Source organism: Aspergillus udagawae (genome assembly GCF_001078395.1).
Source record: "Aspergillus udagawae IFM 46973 DNA, scaffold_2, whole genome shotgun sequence".
In the NCBI taxonomy this organism is placed as follows: domain Eukaryota; kingdom Fungi; phylum Ascomycota; class Eurotiomycetes; order Eurotiales; family Aspergillaceae; genus Aspergillus; species Aspergillus udagawae.
In genome coordinates, this window is record NW_025091265.1 from 2,731,630 (window position 1) to 2,744,090 (window position 12,461).

The window sequence follows — 12,461 nt, forward strand, 5'->3', positions numbered from 1 at the left end:
CGCTACGTGCGCGCGCCCACGCCTCAAACTATAGATGGTCAGGGTCTGAATTTTGACGTCTAAATTCCAACCAGCGACAATTATCTGGCGGTTCCCAGTGATCTTCTTTGATCTGAACGTGTCTTCACGCCTGGTGGCTGGACTCTCCTCGATATAAGTGCAAACTTGTCTGTGCGATTGTTTGTCTGTGAGGATTTATTTAGCACAACTACCACCATAGCTTTTCTCTCACAATATGTCTGTAGCAACAATGTTGCAACCGGCGTCGAGAGCATCTACGTCCTCATCTTCTTCTTTCCAACCCGTCACCCGCCAGAACACGATGTCGTCACACGATACACGGTCTCTTCGCCAATCCAAGCGGCTGTCCGTCACAGCGCTATACCTTTCCATGTCCGCAAAAGACAGAGATCTTGAAATTTCCGATGATCTGGCGAAAGGTGAGTTACCTCAATTGGCTCGGTCGTAATCTACAGGTTCAGATTTCTAATTTGTTCTGGAACAGCTCAAAAATATTTACGGGAACTCAAAGCGAAAATCTCATCGCAGTCGAAGAAGAACTTCGTTCTCGAAAAAGATGTCCGATATCTGGACTCTCGGATAGCTTTGCTCATTCAGAACCGGATGGCGCTCGAAGAGGTATGTTGTTATTGCTCCCCATAAACTGGATGCCTTGGAGAAGTCGCTCATGTCTCTCGCAGCAAAACGAAGTTGCAAACCATCTTGACGACGAAGATCCTCAAGAGGGTTTCTTCCCCAATGATGAGAAAACCCAGAAATATGGAAACCTTTTATTTCTTCTGCAATCCGAACCCCGGCATATCGCTCATCTGTGTCGACTTGTCTCCATGTCGGAAATCGATTCCCTTCTTCAGACCGTCATGTTCACTATCTACGGAAACCAGTACGAAAGCCGTGAAGAGCATCTTCTTTTGACCATGTTTCAGTCTGTTCTCACTTATCAATTCGATAACACACCCGAGTACTCGTCACTATTGCGACAAAATACACCTGTCTCTCGCATGATGACCACCTACACGCGTCGCGGTCCTGGTCAAAGTTACTTGAAGCAAGTGCTGGCGGAACAGATCAATGCTCTGATTGAGCTGCGCGATGTCGATCTGGAGATCAATCCTCTGAAGGTATACGAGAACATGGTGAAGGAAATCGAAGAGGAAACTGGCTCGTTGCCCAGTCATCTGCCAAAGTCAGTCACAGCCGAGGTGGCTGCGGAGAACGCACAGGTACAGGCTATCATTGAGCCACGGCTGAAAATGCTGACCGACATTGCAAACGGGTTCCTGACGACGATCATTAACTCCGTGGACGAGGCTCCCTATGGTATCCGATGGATTTGCAAGCAGATTCGGAGCTTGTCTCGCCGCAAGTACCCGGATGCCCAAGATCAGACTATTTGCACACTGATCGGCGGGTTCTTCTTCCTCCGATTCATCAATCCCGCTATTGTCACCCCCCGGTCCTACATGCTTATCGAATCCGTTCCCACCGAAAAGCCTCGTCGCACCCTTACTCTGATTGCGAAAATGCTTCAGAATTTGGCTAACAAGCCTTCGTATGCCAAGGAGCCATACATGGCTAAGCTTCAGCCCTTCATCCAGCAGAACAAGGAGCGTGTCAACAAATTCTTGTTGGACCTTTGTGAAGTCCAAGATTTTTACGAGAGCTTGGAAATGGATAACTATGTAGCTCTTTCCAAGCGCGACCTTGAGTTGCAGATTACTCTGAATGAGATGTATGCTACTCATGCTCTGCTGGAAAAGCACAGCCTGGCTCTGGCACAGGATCAGCACTCTCACCTTAACGAGCTCTTACAAGAACTGGGATCTGCACCCGCGCAGGTCCCGCGAAAGGAAAACCGAACGATCACCGTTCCTCTATTTAGTCGATGGGAGACTGCTCTTGACGATTTGACGGCCGCCCTCGATATCACCCAGGAGGAAGTGTTTTTCATGGAAGCGAAATCGACTTTCGTGCAGATTCTGCGATCATTGCCTCCGAACTCGGCGATCGCACGACGGCCGCTTCGGCTGGATCGAATCGCAGAGGCGGCAGCCACTCTGAAGAACGATGCGGTGATGGTGCGAAAGGGCATCCGAACCATGGAGCTGTTGAGTCAGCTACAGGAGATGGGCGTCATTGACCGTTCCGACGACTTTAGTCTTTTGCGAGACGAGGTGGAGCAGGAATTAGTCCACCTTGGCTCTTTGAAAGAGAAGGTCCTTGAAGAGACAAAGAAGCTCGAGGAAGTTTTCGCAACGATCCGCGACCACAATGCTTACCTGGTGGGCCAGTTGGAAACCTACAAATCTTACTTGCACAACGTTCGCAGTCAGTCGGAGGGCAAGCAGCGCAAGCAACAAAAGCACCAGGAGCTGGGACCATACAAGTTCACCCACCAGCAACTCGAGAAGGAGGGTGTCATTCGGAAGAGCAACGTACCGGAAAACCGGCGAGCCAACATCTACTTCATGTTCAAGAGCCCTCTGCCCGGCACCTTTGTCATCAGTCTTCATTACAAAGGTAAGTACAGCTGCAGCTGTCCGTCTGTGTTTATTTACTCTACTGCGGTGGCTGATCATGTGTTATGTATCTAGGTCGTGCTCGAGGTCTTTTGGAGCTGGATCTCAAGCTCGACGATCTGCTGGAGATGCAAAAGGACAACCTTGAAGATCTCGATCTCGAGTACGTCCAATTTAACGTTTCTAAGGTGCTCACGCTTCTCAATAAGCGGTTTGCACGGAAGAAGGGCTGGTAAGATGTTCGGCGCAGTGTCTTACCAGACGATTTGATATTACGATGTGTACGAGATGGAGCAGATGGCTGGCCGCAAACGTCCGGAAGAAAATCTAAATCCTTCGTTCTAAAGGCCATGCTGTGTTACAATTCTCCATTTGACGAGCGAGGGCGAGATCTCAGGCCCGCTGCTTAAAGGCAGTTTGGTCGCGGGCTCAACATGAGAAGACCTGCTCCGCGTTATGAAACGGCGATGGACGATATTCTACGCCGTTCCCTGTTTCAATGCACGTCCCTCGCATGGGGGCTAGGCGTTCGAGCAGGGGACGAATTTCAGATACCCTATGACTTGTTGTCTTTGATACCTTATACTCTTATCCTGCTGGTACTCGGGAACATCCTTGTAATATGGTGAGCACATATCTCGCCTTGGTTATGGATGTCCGCTGGTTCGGGAACACGCCATAGCTGGGCTTGACTTTGTCCTGTTGGCTTTTTATTTTCGCCGTTATCACTGTGTGTTGTCTTTTGCTTGCAACGTTATACCTGTTGGATGATTGATATTTTGTGAATGCTTCTTGATACTCCACTGTTTCACGACTATATTGTTTCTGAATCTTCGGCGGTATGAGTTGCATCTGCTGTCCCATCTTGCCTTATACCGGGTGGTTTGCCTTTTCCTGCGTCTCTTCGCTGCCTGTAAACTTATTCGGCTTGATGTCTTTCTGTCTTTTCTCTTCGTGTCTTGTTGAATGACACCCTACTCTCCATTGTGATTTAGCTTGGATGAACCATGTGCTATTGCCCGGGTCGTTTGTTTCTTGGGGTTGGTCAAGATCCATGCTCCGGCCTAGTCGACCAATGCCCCCTATGGACCTGCTTCTGATGAGACAAATGTGTCGCACAGATGCGCCGGTGTAATGAGCTCTGACCGTCTATGTAAATATGTAACTATATCTTTATCTAGTATTCATGAACTCTACATGTATGAACCAGGTCTTCCTCAATGATAATAGATGCCAGCCAAGTGACTTTGCAGCCTCACAGGAGGTCGGTAGGTATCACTAGGTATTTTGTTATCGATGGGAGGAATGGTCCTCCTGTTAGCCATTATACTTACCTAAGACTTTGATAACCGTATCTATACGGTCTTGCATTTTGGACGCAGACCGACACTTTGTAGACTGGTGGATCTCGTAGTGTTTGTCTCCGTAGTCTGCAAGTTTTCTGTCTTGTCATCAAGTTCGCCTGCCCCTCTTAATGCACTAGCGGCTGCGTTTTAGAGGCCCTCCCTTAGTATCGCGTTCCTTGACCGTCTCTTGCTGGTCGACAGCACGGAAGACAGAGACTTATTCCTCAGCCAGCTCAATTTGATCCTTCTCCTCCAAACTCTAGCCATCTGTGGTTATACTCTGATCTATCTACAACATAAATCTCCTTCATTCTCCTCTCACTCGACTGCAGGTTGCCACCGTTGAAGCAATCAAGAAGTCGACTGCCTTATACTTTCGGAACTCCGCCTCCCTCAATCTATCTATTTCCCCACTCCCCTCCCCTTTTCGATCAATAAATTTCTCAATAAAGCTCTTGACCAACCCTCGATTTCCATATCAAGTCTTCATAACTTTCTTCACCTTGTATCCTTCTCAAATTCGATCCTACCATATTAGCAACCATGGCTGCTGTAACTGAGAACAAGCCGGCCACGACGTCGAAATATGATGACTACGATTTCCCGACCACGGCGCCTGAACCCCAGCCGGGTCACCCTGGCCACACTACCCCAGAGCAGGATGCAAAGGTTGAGCAGCTCCGTAGTGAGCTGGAGCAGCTGGGATACACGGACAGACTGGACACCCTGACCATGCTGCGCTTCTTGAGAGCCCGGAAATTTGATGTGGCTGCCGCTAAGGCCATGTATGTTTGTTAACCGTCCTGCCTGGTTGTTCTCAAGGGCCACTTGTCTCTGCCGATTGGCCTTTGTAAAGTGGATGTCGAACATTGTTCCATCGGCTAATACGTGGATTCGTTGCTTTTACCAGGTTCATCGATTGTGAGAAGTGGCGGAAAGAATTCGGCACCGACGAGCTCGTTCGCACCTTCGACTACAAGGAGAAGCCGCAAGTCTTCCAGTACTACCCTCAATACTATCACAAGACAGACAAGGTAGGCCATTTTTTGATGCTTAGATGGTGGTTTGTCATCTACGTGCTAATTACATACTTTTGTCGGATAGGATGGACGCCCTGTCTACATTGAGAAGTTGGGCAAGATCGATCTCAACGCCATGTACAAGATCACAACCGCCGAGCGCATGCTGCAGAACCTCGTGTGCGAGTACGAGAAGCTCGCTGACCCCCGGCTGCCCGCGTGCTCGCGCAAGGCCGGCAAGTTGCTCGAGACCTGCTGCACCATCATGGACCTGAAAGGCGTCGGAATCACAAGCGTCCCCTCCGTGTACGGATACGTGCGTCAGGCTTCCGCCGTCTCGCAGAACTACTACCCTGAGCGCCTGGGCAAGCTGTACCTGATTAATGCCCCCTGGGGTTTCAGCGGCGTGTTCAACGTCGTCAAGGGATTCCTCGACCCCGTCACCGTGCAGAAGATCCACGTCCTTGGTACCAACTACAAGAAGGAATTGCTGGAGCAGGTCCCTGCCGAGAACCTCCCCGTTGAATTCGGCGGTACCTGCGAGTGCGCTGGAGGCTGTGAGCTCAGCGATATGGGTCCCTGGCAAGAGCCCGAGTGGGCTAAGCCGCCCAAGTGGGCTCTACCTAAGGAGGAACAAAATGTCGTGAAAAATGAAGACTCGGGTCCTGTGGTGAAGGATCCTGCCGCGCAAGAGGGCTCTGAGCCCGTGGCGTAGGCTATATGTCCTTCTTGCTGTGCTTCTCGTTTGCCTTGCATACATAAATTCTTGGATTCATGTGGTAAAGGAATTCAGCTATCATCCATGTCGGCCTGTGTGTCCTTCACCAATGCTGTCTCTATCACTCCTCCCTGGGACTGTCACACTCCTTGTGCCTTCGACCGTGTCCTTTCTGATCGCATTTGAACATCGCATAAATTCAATAACTGGTCGAATGTTACCCTGGCGGAGTGGCTTGTAGGGCCGACCGAGGACGTGTTTATCTCTTTTCCTCTTCTCAATATCCAAACATAGATAGTCAACAACTCCGACGGAGTGGCGCGGTGCTTTTATAGATGGGGACAAGGATGATAACGGATTGCAGGGTTGAATATAAACTATTTATCTTGTCTGGAGTTTGGTCACTTGACTAACTATGGATAGTCCAAAAGATGACTGGACGTTCTCTCACAGTTTTACTTTGATCTAACTCAACTGGCATTTTTGAGAAATGCAGAAATGATGTTTGTAAACGAGATTGGTATCACTACCTTACCACTAGCCTTTATTCCAACGCCAAATATCGTACCAGGGGGATATCGCCGAGAACCAGAAAAAGAAAAAGAAAGAAAATAGGGAAACACTTCAGCCTCACATCTTCTCCACGACTTCCGCAGCCCGATCCGCTCGTTCAGCCTTGCCCAGCGTCGAGGACAGCGCATTCCCATCCGGCCCGCTCTCGACTTGCTCGCCAGGGACTACCTCACCCTGAAGCCGGAGTAAAGTCCGCAACGCATCGTCATAAACCTCCGCCATCTCCCCGCTGCGCCAGCGCTCCGCCTCATGCTCCGACCCGAGGGGAATCTGCAAGTTCCACCGCGCAGAATTCGATTTCGAGGGTCTCCGGCGCAGCCTGCGTGGTCCATTCTGCGTCGTGATTTGTGCATTCGCGTCAGGCATAGGGACGTCTTCTTCACCCTCACCATCCCCATCCTCATTTTCAGTCCCATGTTCACCGTCAACATCTTCGTCCTCGTCCATATCCTCCTCGTCCTCCTCGATAGCTTTCTTCAATTGCTCTGCGTACGCCTTCGCCGCACGCGCCGGCGCATCCCGCCTCAACTGCGCGACTGTGGTGGTAAGTGACTCCAGCTGGGCGTAGAGCGATGTCACGCGTGCCGCGAGCTCGGTATCGTAGGGCTCGTACTCGATTGTCTCTGTTGGTTGCGTGAATGCAGCGGGGAAGGGGAACTGTGACGAGGAGGAGTCGAGGCCGTTGATGCTGATTGAGGCGGAGGCGGTGGTGAATGTTTGATTGATGTACTATGGCTCATTTTGTTAGAGTAGAATTGACATTTTAATTACAGGGGAGAGAAGAGAGGTAGTACCTGGTCGACCAATTCCTTCACGCGTTCTCGCATGGGATCTGGTCCATCGCTTGTGTTTGCCGAGGGGGGAAGATGGAGATCGAGCTTTTGGCGGGAGAGAGCGACGGTGTTGGCGTAGAGGTAGGTAAAGTCTGCGGGCGATTGGAGCTCGATCTTGCGATAGTGAGGGGTTGACATCTTTGTTATTGCTGCTTGGTTGGTAGTTTTGTTCATTTGTTGGTGGTGGACGCGGTGCGGGATGTTCTATCATTATTTACTCTGGTCGGACGGATTGCCTATCGATAGTGATTGTCGAGGATTGATGCCTCAGGCATAAGTGCTTGAGGTGTTGTGTTTGCTGCCTAAGGCAAACTGTCGATCCCGGCCCCGCAACGATGTCATCGATCTGGTTTGGGAGATCTCTAGATAGCTTGCGACCTTGGAAGCTTCATGAACGTTGCACGTTTACCCCTTTATTTGTGCCTTCAATTTCTGGTCCTATCTGCGAGGTTTGTTGGGGATTGAGTTGATACTAGGCCTGCGTTTGTTTGTCCTATTTTCTCTGGGTTGCCAGCTTATAAGAGCTGTTTGCTCCCATCCCTTTTCTTTCGTCGGGAGGGCTTCGGTGGATGCCGCGTTCATCTACGTCCATTCATTGCTGTGTCTTATATTGATTGCCATATCATGTTGCGATAATGTCACAGTGCCCTGCCAAGACAACCTTGGAGGCCTGTTTTAACTAAATTCTGATATAACATCGAGGTAATCCGTGAAGTCAACATTACCATGGAAGACATTCGCCGGATTACCCTCGTCGACCATACCGACCCCTCACGTCGCTCCGATGAAGAGGCGCTGTCTCAGATCCCCTCGGCTACAGGATCGCGAACCGGTTCCAGGCGATTCAGCAGAGTGTCCGTCCGTGGTGAACTCAAGCGACGAAAGTATGCCAAATGGCAGCCGGACCGACTGAGGCTCTCGGACGACAGTAGCTCGAGCAAAATGCCGTCACCATCGGTGAATCCATTGACTCATATGAATACGAATGCAAATACCATATCTGGAGACAGCGCTTTATCTGGCCCATCACAAGCCGCGATCGAGCAGCATGACATCGATGCGACGGATTTCGCGTCCTCAACGAATGGCGAGCGCGATGCCGCGGTGCCTCACCAACAACAGGGCTACGACCCAAAAAACGACACCAAAGGGGCTCGTTCCGTCAGTGAATTGGAGATTCTCTACGAGAACCAGCGCGGCTGGTTCTTTTTCGGCATTCCGTTGTACTCGCACAGCTCATTACTCAATTTCGACCCTGGCCCTTGGGTCACGCACGACTTCCGCGAGAGCCCCGTCAACATCACCAACGCCCAACTGCCAGACCCAAGCTGGGAATGGGCTTGGCCGACATGGTATGTCGATATGTCCGGCGACGTCGACGACCAGGGCTGGCAGTATTCGCTTTCGTTTAACTCAAAAGCCTGGCATGGGTCTCATCCCTGGTTCCATTCTTTTGTTCGAAGACGACGATGGGTTAGGCTGCGCATAAAGCGCGCTGTGGAGAAGACACATCGTGGACGCTCGGGATTCGAGATGGCTCACATGTTGAACGAGGATTATTTTACAATTCACTCTCCGCGGAAGCAAAGCAAAGCCGCCAGTTCAATAGCCCCGTCGGGAAATCTGAGTCGCACAACCACTGGAGTGGAAGAGGAGGCTCCGTTGGAAGAGATAGGAAACATTCCTACACTAATGTATGTGCTGAAGGCTGCCATTGTTGATCGTGAGAAGATAGACGCTCTGAAGCGTTTCATCGAGGATGGGGGCGAAGAGCTCCACTACCTGGATGACAAGGTATCTCAATCACTCGTTTCTCATCTCTACTAAATAGTCCACTGACTACCTGGTAGATCCCCGAAATCATGTCGATGTTTGTCTTCCAAAACTCGAGATGGCAGTTCCTCACCCATTTGGAGAATGTCATCAACAACCTCTCGCGAGAAGCAGCCGGAAAAGTCAATGCAGACGCCGAAGAGATGCGGCGCAAGCAACACAACCTCACGAAAGCTGCAGAGACAGTGAGACAGCATATCACGGGACCCGAGTTACTAGGTTCCGAACACCATGAGTCGATGAACTTGACTCCTGCCTCAAAGCATAATCTGTTAGAGAACTGCTCCAAAAGGTCCTCGTTCGAACCGATCGACAATGGCGGACAGATCAAGGGTATCCCCGAGGCGGCTGAAATTGGTCTTGAAGGCCATATACAACGTCCTTCCTGATCCCTGGAAGTAAATCCTTCGATGGAGAGGCAGCTAGCTTGCTGTAACTGACAGCATGTCGAGGGTTGTGTTGAGTTTGTTGAGCGTTGGATACCTTTTTTTCCTGTTGCTTCTAGCGTCTAGTACCCCCAGTACAAGCGTTAAATAATAAAATGCTGTGCAAAAAATTTTGCCAGACGCCTTTCTAGTTATAAGGCCTAAATAATTCAATTCGACATCATCGATGGGTTAGCTGAGATTCGTTTATTCCGCAATGCTTCCGATGCTGCGCCTGGAGGAAGCTTGAGCGGTCAGAACCCCACCGCCTGCCGTTCTGGCACCGCAGACAATTTTCCTGAACTCCAGACCAAGCTTGACCTCCAGTCGAGTTTCTACCAGCGTGCGCATGCAACACGACATAGACACATTCTCTTGACGAATCAACCTCACATGCCTCTGGGAATCCGTTTGTGTCCTACCATATGTTCTCGCGCGGTCATCCGTGTCTGAGAAGACGTGGTCTATCCGCCGTCTTGGACAACGTCGCCGCTGGCCCCGAAGAACCCTTACTTTTTCTCTACCCTCGCTGGTTTACGTCGACCTTGCGAAAAGAAATATTAATACCGTCAATAAATTATACTCCCTCCGGAAAGGATCCGCTGTGCTCAGTTCGTCCCGTCCTCCGAGAGTCATCTCGTCGCCGGAAATCGTCCTTCGGAATTCTCACACGGCGATGGATATCCACTCACTCCGCTGTCGAGACCGGTCTTGCCGAGCCAGCTGGCTCACTACCGGGGCGTAAAAATGTTGAGCATACACGGAGTATAGGGCCTACGCAACCACAGGGAATAGAAAGCACCGGCAACAAAGGTGAAAGCCATGACACTGTACCGAGCGAAACGGGCCCCCGTGCGGACCACGAGTCGTCAACATCGCTGTATGCATCGGAAACACCGGGCGAAAAGTCACCGAACGCCACAAGAGAGGACCGGAGGCCGTTCAACATCTTCACGAACACGCAAACGTCAATGACGAACTTCCCGGCCAAGGACAAAGCCATCGGAGTCATGGAGAGCTTGTCGATTAGGGATCGGAAAAAATTGAGATATAGGCTTTATCTTTCGCGGATGGGCAGGGACCATGGGCCACGAGATAAATGGGGTCGGTGGACCAGAGTGGGAGACTTTTTGGAAGAGATGCAACAGGAGTCTCGGCTGTGGCCCAAGAAGGGGCCGGTGCAAAAGGAGCTCCTTTTACCGGAGGAAACAGTAGCGCTCATGGCGGGCATCACGGACATGGCGATGAAGGAGAATGTCTGGTATGTGCCGGTTCGCAACGGGTGTCGTGTTCATGTGTTGCACCCTCTAGAGAGCGAAGGGCAGCATAGGAAGGTTATTTTGTCAGGTTCGAAGCGGAGTGTGGAATTGGTCGGGGAGCACATCATGCGGGCGCGAACGCTACAGGAACAGGGTGATCCTCTAGTCGACATAAGGAAGCCCCCCGTTCCGGTTTACCCCTCCATCGAGGCCATACGACGCAAGAATCTTCCGGTTCCAATTGTCCGAGGTGTCTGGGACTTTTACCAGGCGTTCAAGCAACCTGCGCCACTGGACACGCTTCTCGATTTGTCTGCCAAAATATCGAGTGTCAGGGAGTTCGCTGAACATGTGGAGGAACTGACCAGATCTCGGCCATCCTCAAAAGTCATTAGAGGGAAACCGGGTACTCATCACCGTGAGCGAGTGGCTGCTGCGCTTGTCTCTCTTTTCCAAAATGACTCAAACCGCGAGTATTTTTCGACTGCAGCATTGAATAGAGCACTGTCATATCTGTTCGACAATGAAATCTTGGACGATGCTCGCGCGGTTTTCATCAGGGCAGAACATGTCGCGACAGTTGACACGTTTAATATGCTTCTGAAATCCGCGGCCAAGAGACAGGACATCCAGGTCTTTCGTGGTTTCCTCACCTCCATGTCGCGAATGCACATTCGACCGAACCCCTACACTTGGCTCGCTTTCCTTGATTGTCTCGTCTCCCCCAATGCGAAAGCAAGTCTTGTCAATTTTATGCTGCAGAAGGGTTACTTGTCGGACTCTGGCGCGATGCGGACAGCATTGCATTTAACGATACAAGATACATTCTTGGCGCATTTACAAAACGGTAAAAGTGTCAACGCTTTCTTTAACTTGATTATCGATACATACGGGGCCAACTGGTTTTCCCCGACCCTGATCAATCAGATGTTAAGTGTCACCGTGCGATTGAGAGACTACGATGCAGTTGACCGGTTGCTTGAAATATGCGAGCAGCAAGGCTTTGCGCTCGACAGCGCCACTGTCAACTCAATATTGCCCTTGTTTCGCTCTGATATCCAGTGCGCTATTCGATACATGTTTCGTTGTCTGGATCACCCCGAGACGCAATTGGACAAAAAAGGGTGGGAGATGCTTTTTCTAATTGCATTCAAAGGCAGAAATTACAATATCTGTCGGGTGCTATGGCGGTATGCTTGCATGCACAGACAGGTGACATACAAGATGAAGCAGTCCGTTCTGACCTCGCTGGCACGGAATGTGCCCCGGAACAAAGGAGACGCGATTGATAATGTTTGGAGCACTAGTGCCGGCAATGTCATTGTTGGTGTTGATTTTGATCAGTCCGTTTATCCCTTCAACGATGCTATTCTGGACAATGTGCCGGACGAACATCTCGACAACCCGGTGGCTTATCTTGCGTCCGGTTATAAGCCAGGCGGGGAAGAACGTGCGAAGCAACTTAGTCTCGCTTCAGCGCTTGTGAAGCGTGATATCGAGATTGGGCCTCGATACCAGCCGTCTGTGCCTTTTCCCATCATGCTGGAGGCCGCCGCCGTGATGGATCGTGGATGGAAGGGCATCCCAAGACCAACGCAATGGGTCATGCAGAATTCCATCCACATACCTGTGCGCAAGGCGGATCTCTTCGCCACCCCTGCATAATGCATTTTTTTTTTTGTCCACTATTACCCTGACGTTTCATGCGCATTTCCCACCGGAGTCCACATTTTTTTTGGCATATTTTTTTACATCATTTGAGCCTGCACGTTGTATATCTTATTAGGTGGTTATGGAGCCCACCAAGTGTATATCATGTTGAGCGGATTCTTGCATACTGCTGATAATTGGCATAGTCATGGGTGTAAGGTGCGTGGTTGGATACTGGTTGGGTTTTATCAGCCTTCAGCTGCCT

The 12,461-nt window shown here is 50.6% G+C and overlaps 5 protein-coding genes across 5 annotated transcripts; 4 read left to right on the forward strand and 1 right to left on the reverse strand.

Moving 5' to 3' along the window:
* Window positions 1-235: 235 nt before the first annotated feature.
* On the forward strand, window positions 236-2,776 carry Aud_003282 (Ras GTPase activating protein IRA2; the record flags this gene model as incomplete). Its single annotated transcript, XM_043288235.1, has 4 exons — window positions 236-440; window positions 506-639; window positions 702-2,541; window positions 2,616-2,776. 4 exons carry the CDS (start codon window positions 236-238, stop codon window positions 2,774-2,776), a joined length of 2,340 nt encoding a protein of 779 aa, XP_043144170.1.
* Window positions 2,777-4,429: 1,653 nt separating this feature from the next.
* Aud_003283 (SEC14 family lipid-binding protein) lies at window positions 4,430-5,620 on the forward strand (the record flags this gene model as incomplete). The annotated part of the gene is made up of 3 exons (XM_043288236.1): window positions 4,430-4,671; window positions 4,797-4,920; window positions 4,991-5,620. 3 exons carry the CDS (start codon window positions 4,430-4,432, stop codon window positions 5,618-5,620), a joined length of 996 nt encoding a protein of 331 aa, XP_043144171.1.
* Window positions 5,621-6,253: 633 nt separating this feature from the next.
* Window positions 6,254-7,167, reverse strand: Aud_003284 (uncharacterized protein; the record flags this gene model as incomplete). The annotated part of the gene is made up of 2 exons (XM_043288237.1): window positions 6,254-6,925; window positions 6,991-7,167. The coding sequence occupies 2 exons, from the start codon at window positions 7,165-7,167 to the stop codon at window positions 6,254-6,256; spliced, it is 849 nt and encodes a 282-aa protein (XP_043144172.1).
* A 588-nt stretch (window positions 7,168-7,755) lies between these two features.
* Aud_003285 (uncharacterized protein) lies at window positions 7,756-9,251 on the forward strand (the record flags this gene model as incomplete). The annotated part of the gene is made up of 2 exons (XM_043288238.1): window positions 7,756-8,823; window positions 8,880-9,251. 2 exons carry the CDS (start codon window positions 7,756-7,758, stop codon window positions 9,249-9,251), a joined length of 1,440 nt encoding a protein of 479 aa, XP_043144173.1.
* Window positions 9,252-9,712: 461 nt separating this feature from the next.
* Window positions 9,713-12,211, forward strand: Aud_003286 (uncharacterized protein; the record flags this gene model as incomplete). Its single annotated transcript, XM_043288239.1, has 1 exon — window positions 9,713-12,211. One exon carries the CDS (start codon window positions 9,713-9,715, stop codon window positions 12,209-12,211), a length of 2,499 nt encoding a protein of 832 aa, XP_043144174.1.
* Between the last annotated feature and the right edge of the window lie 250 nt (window positions 12,212-12,461).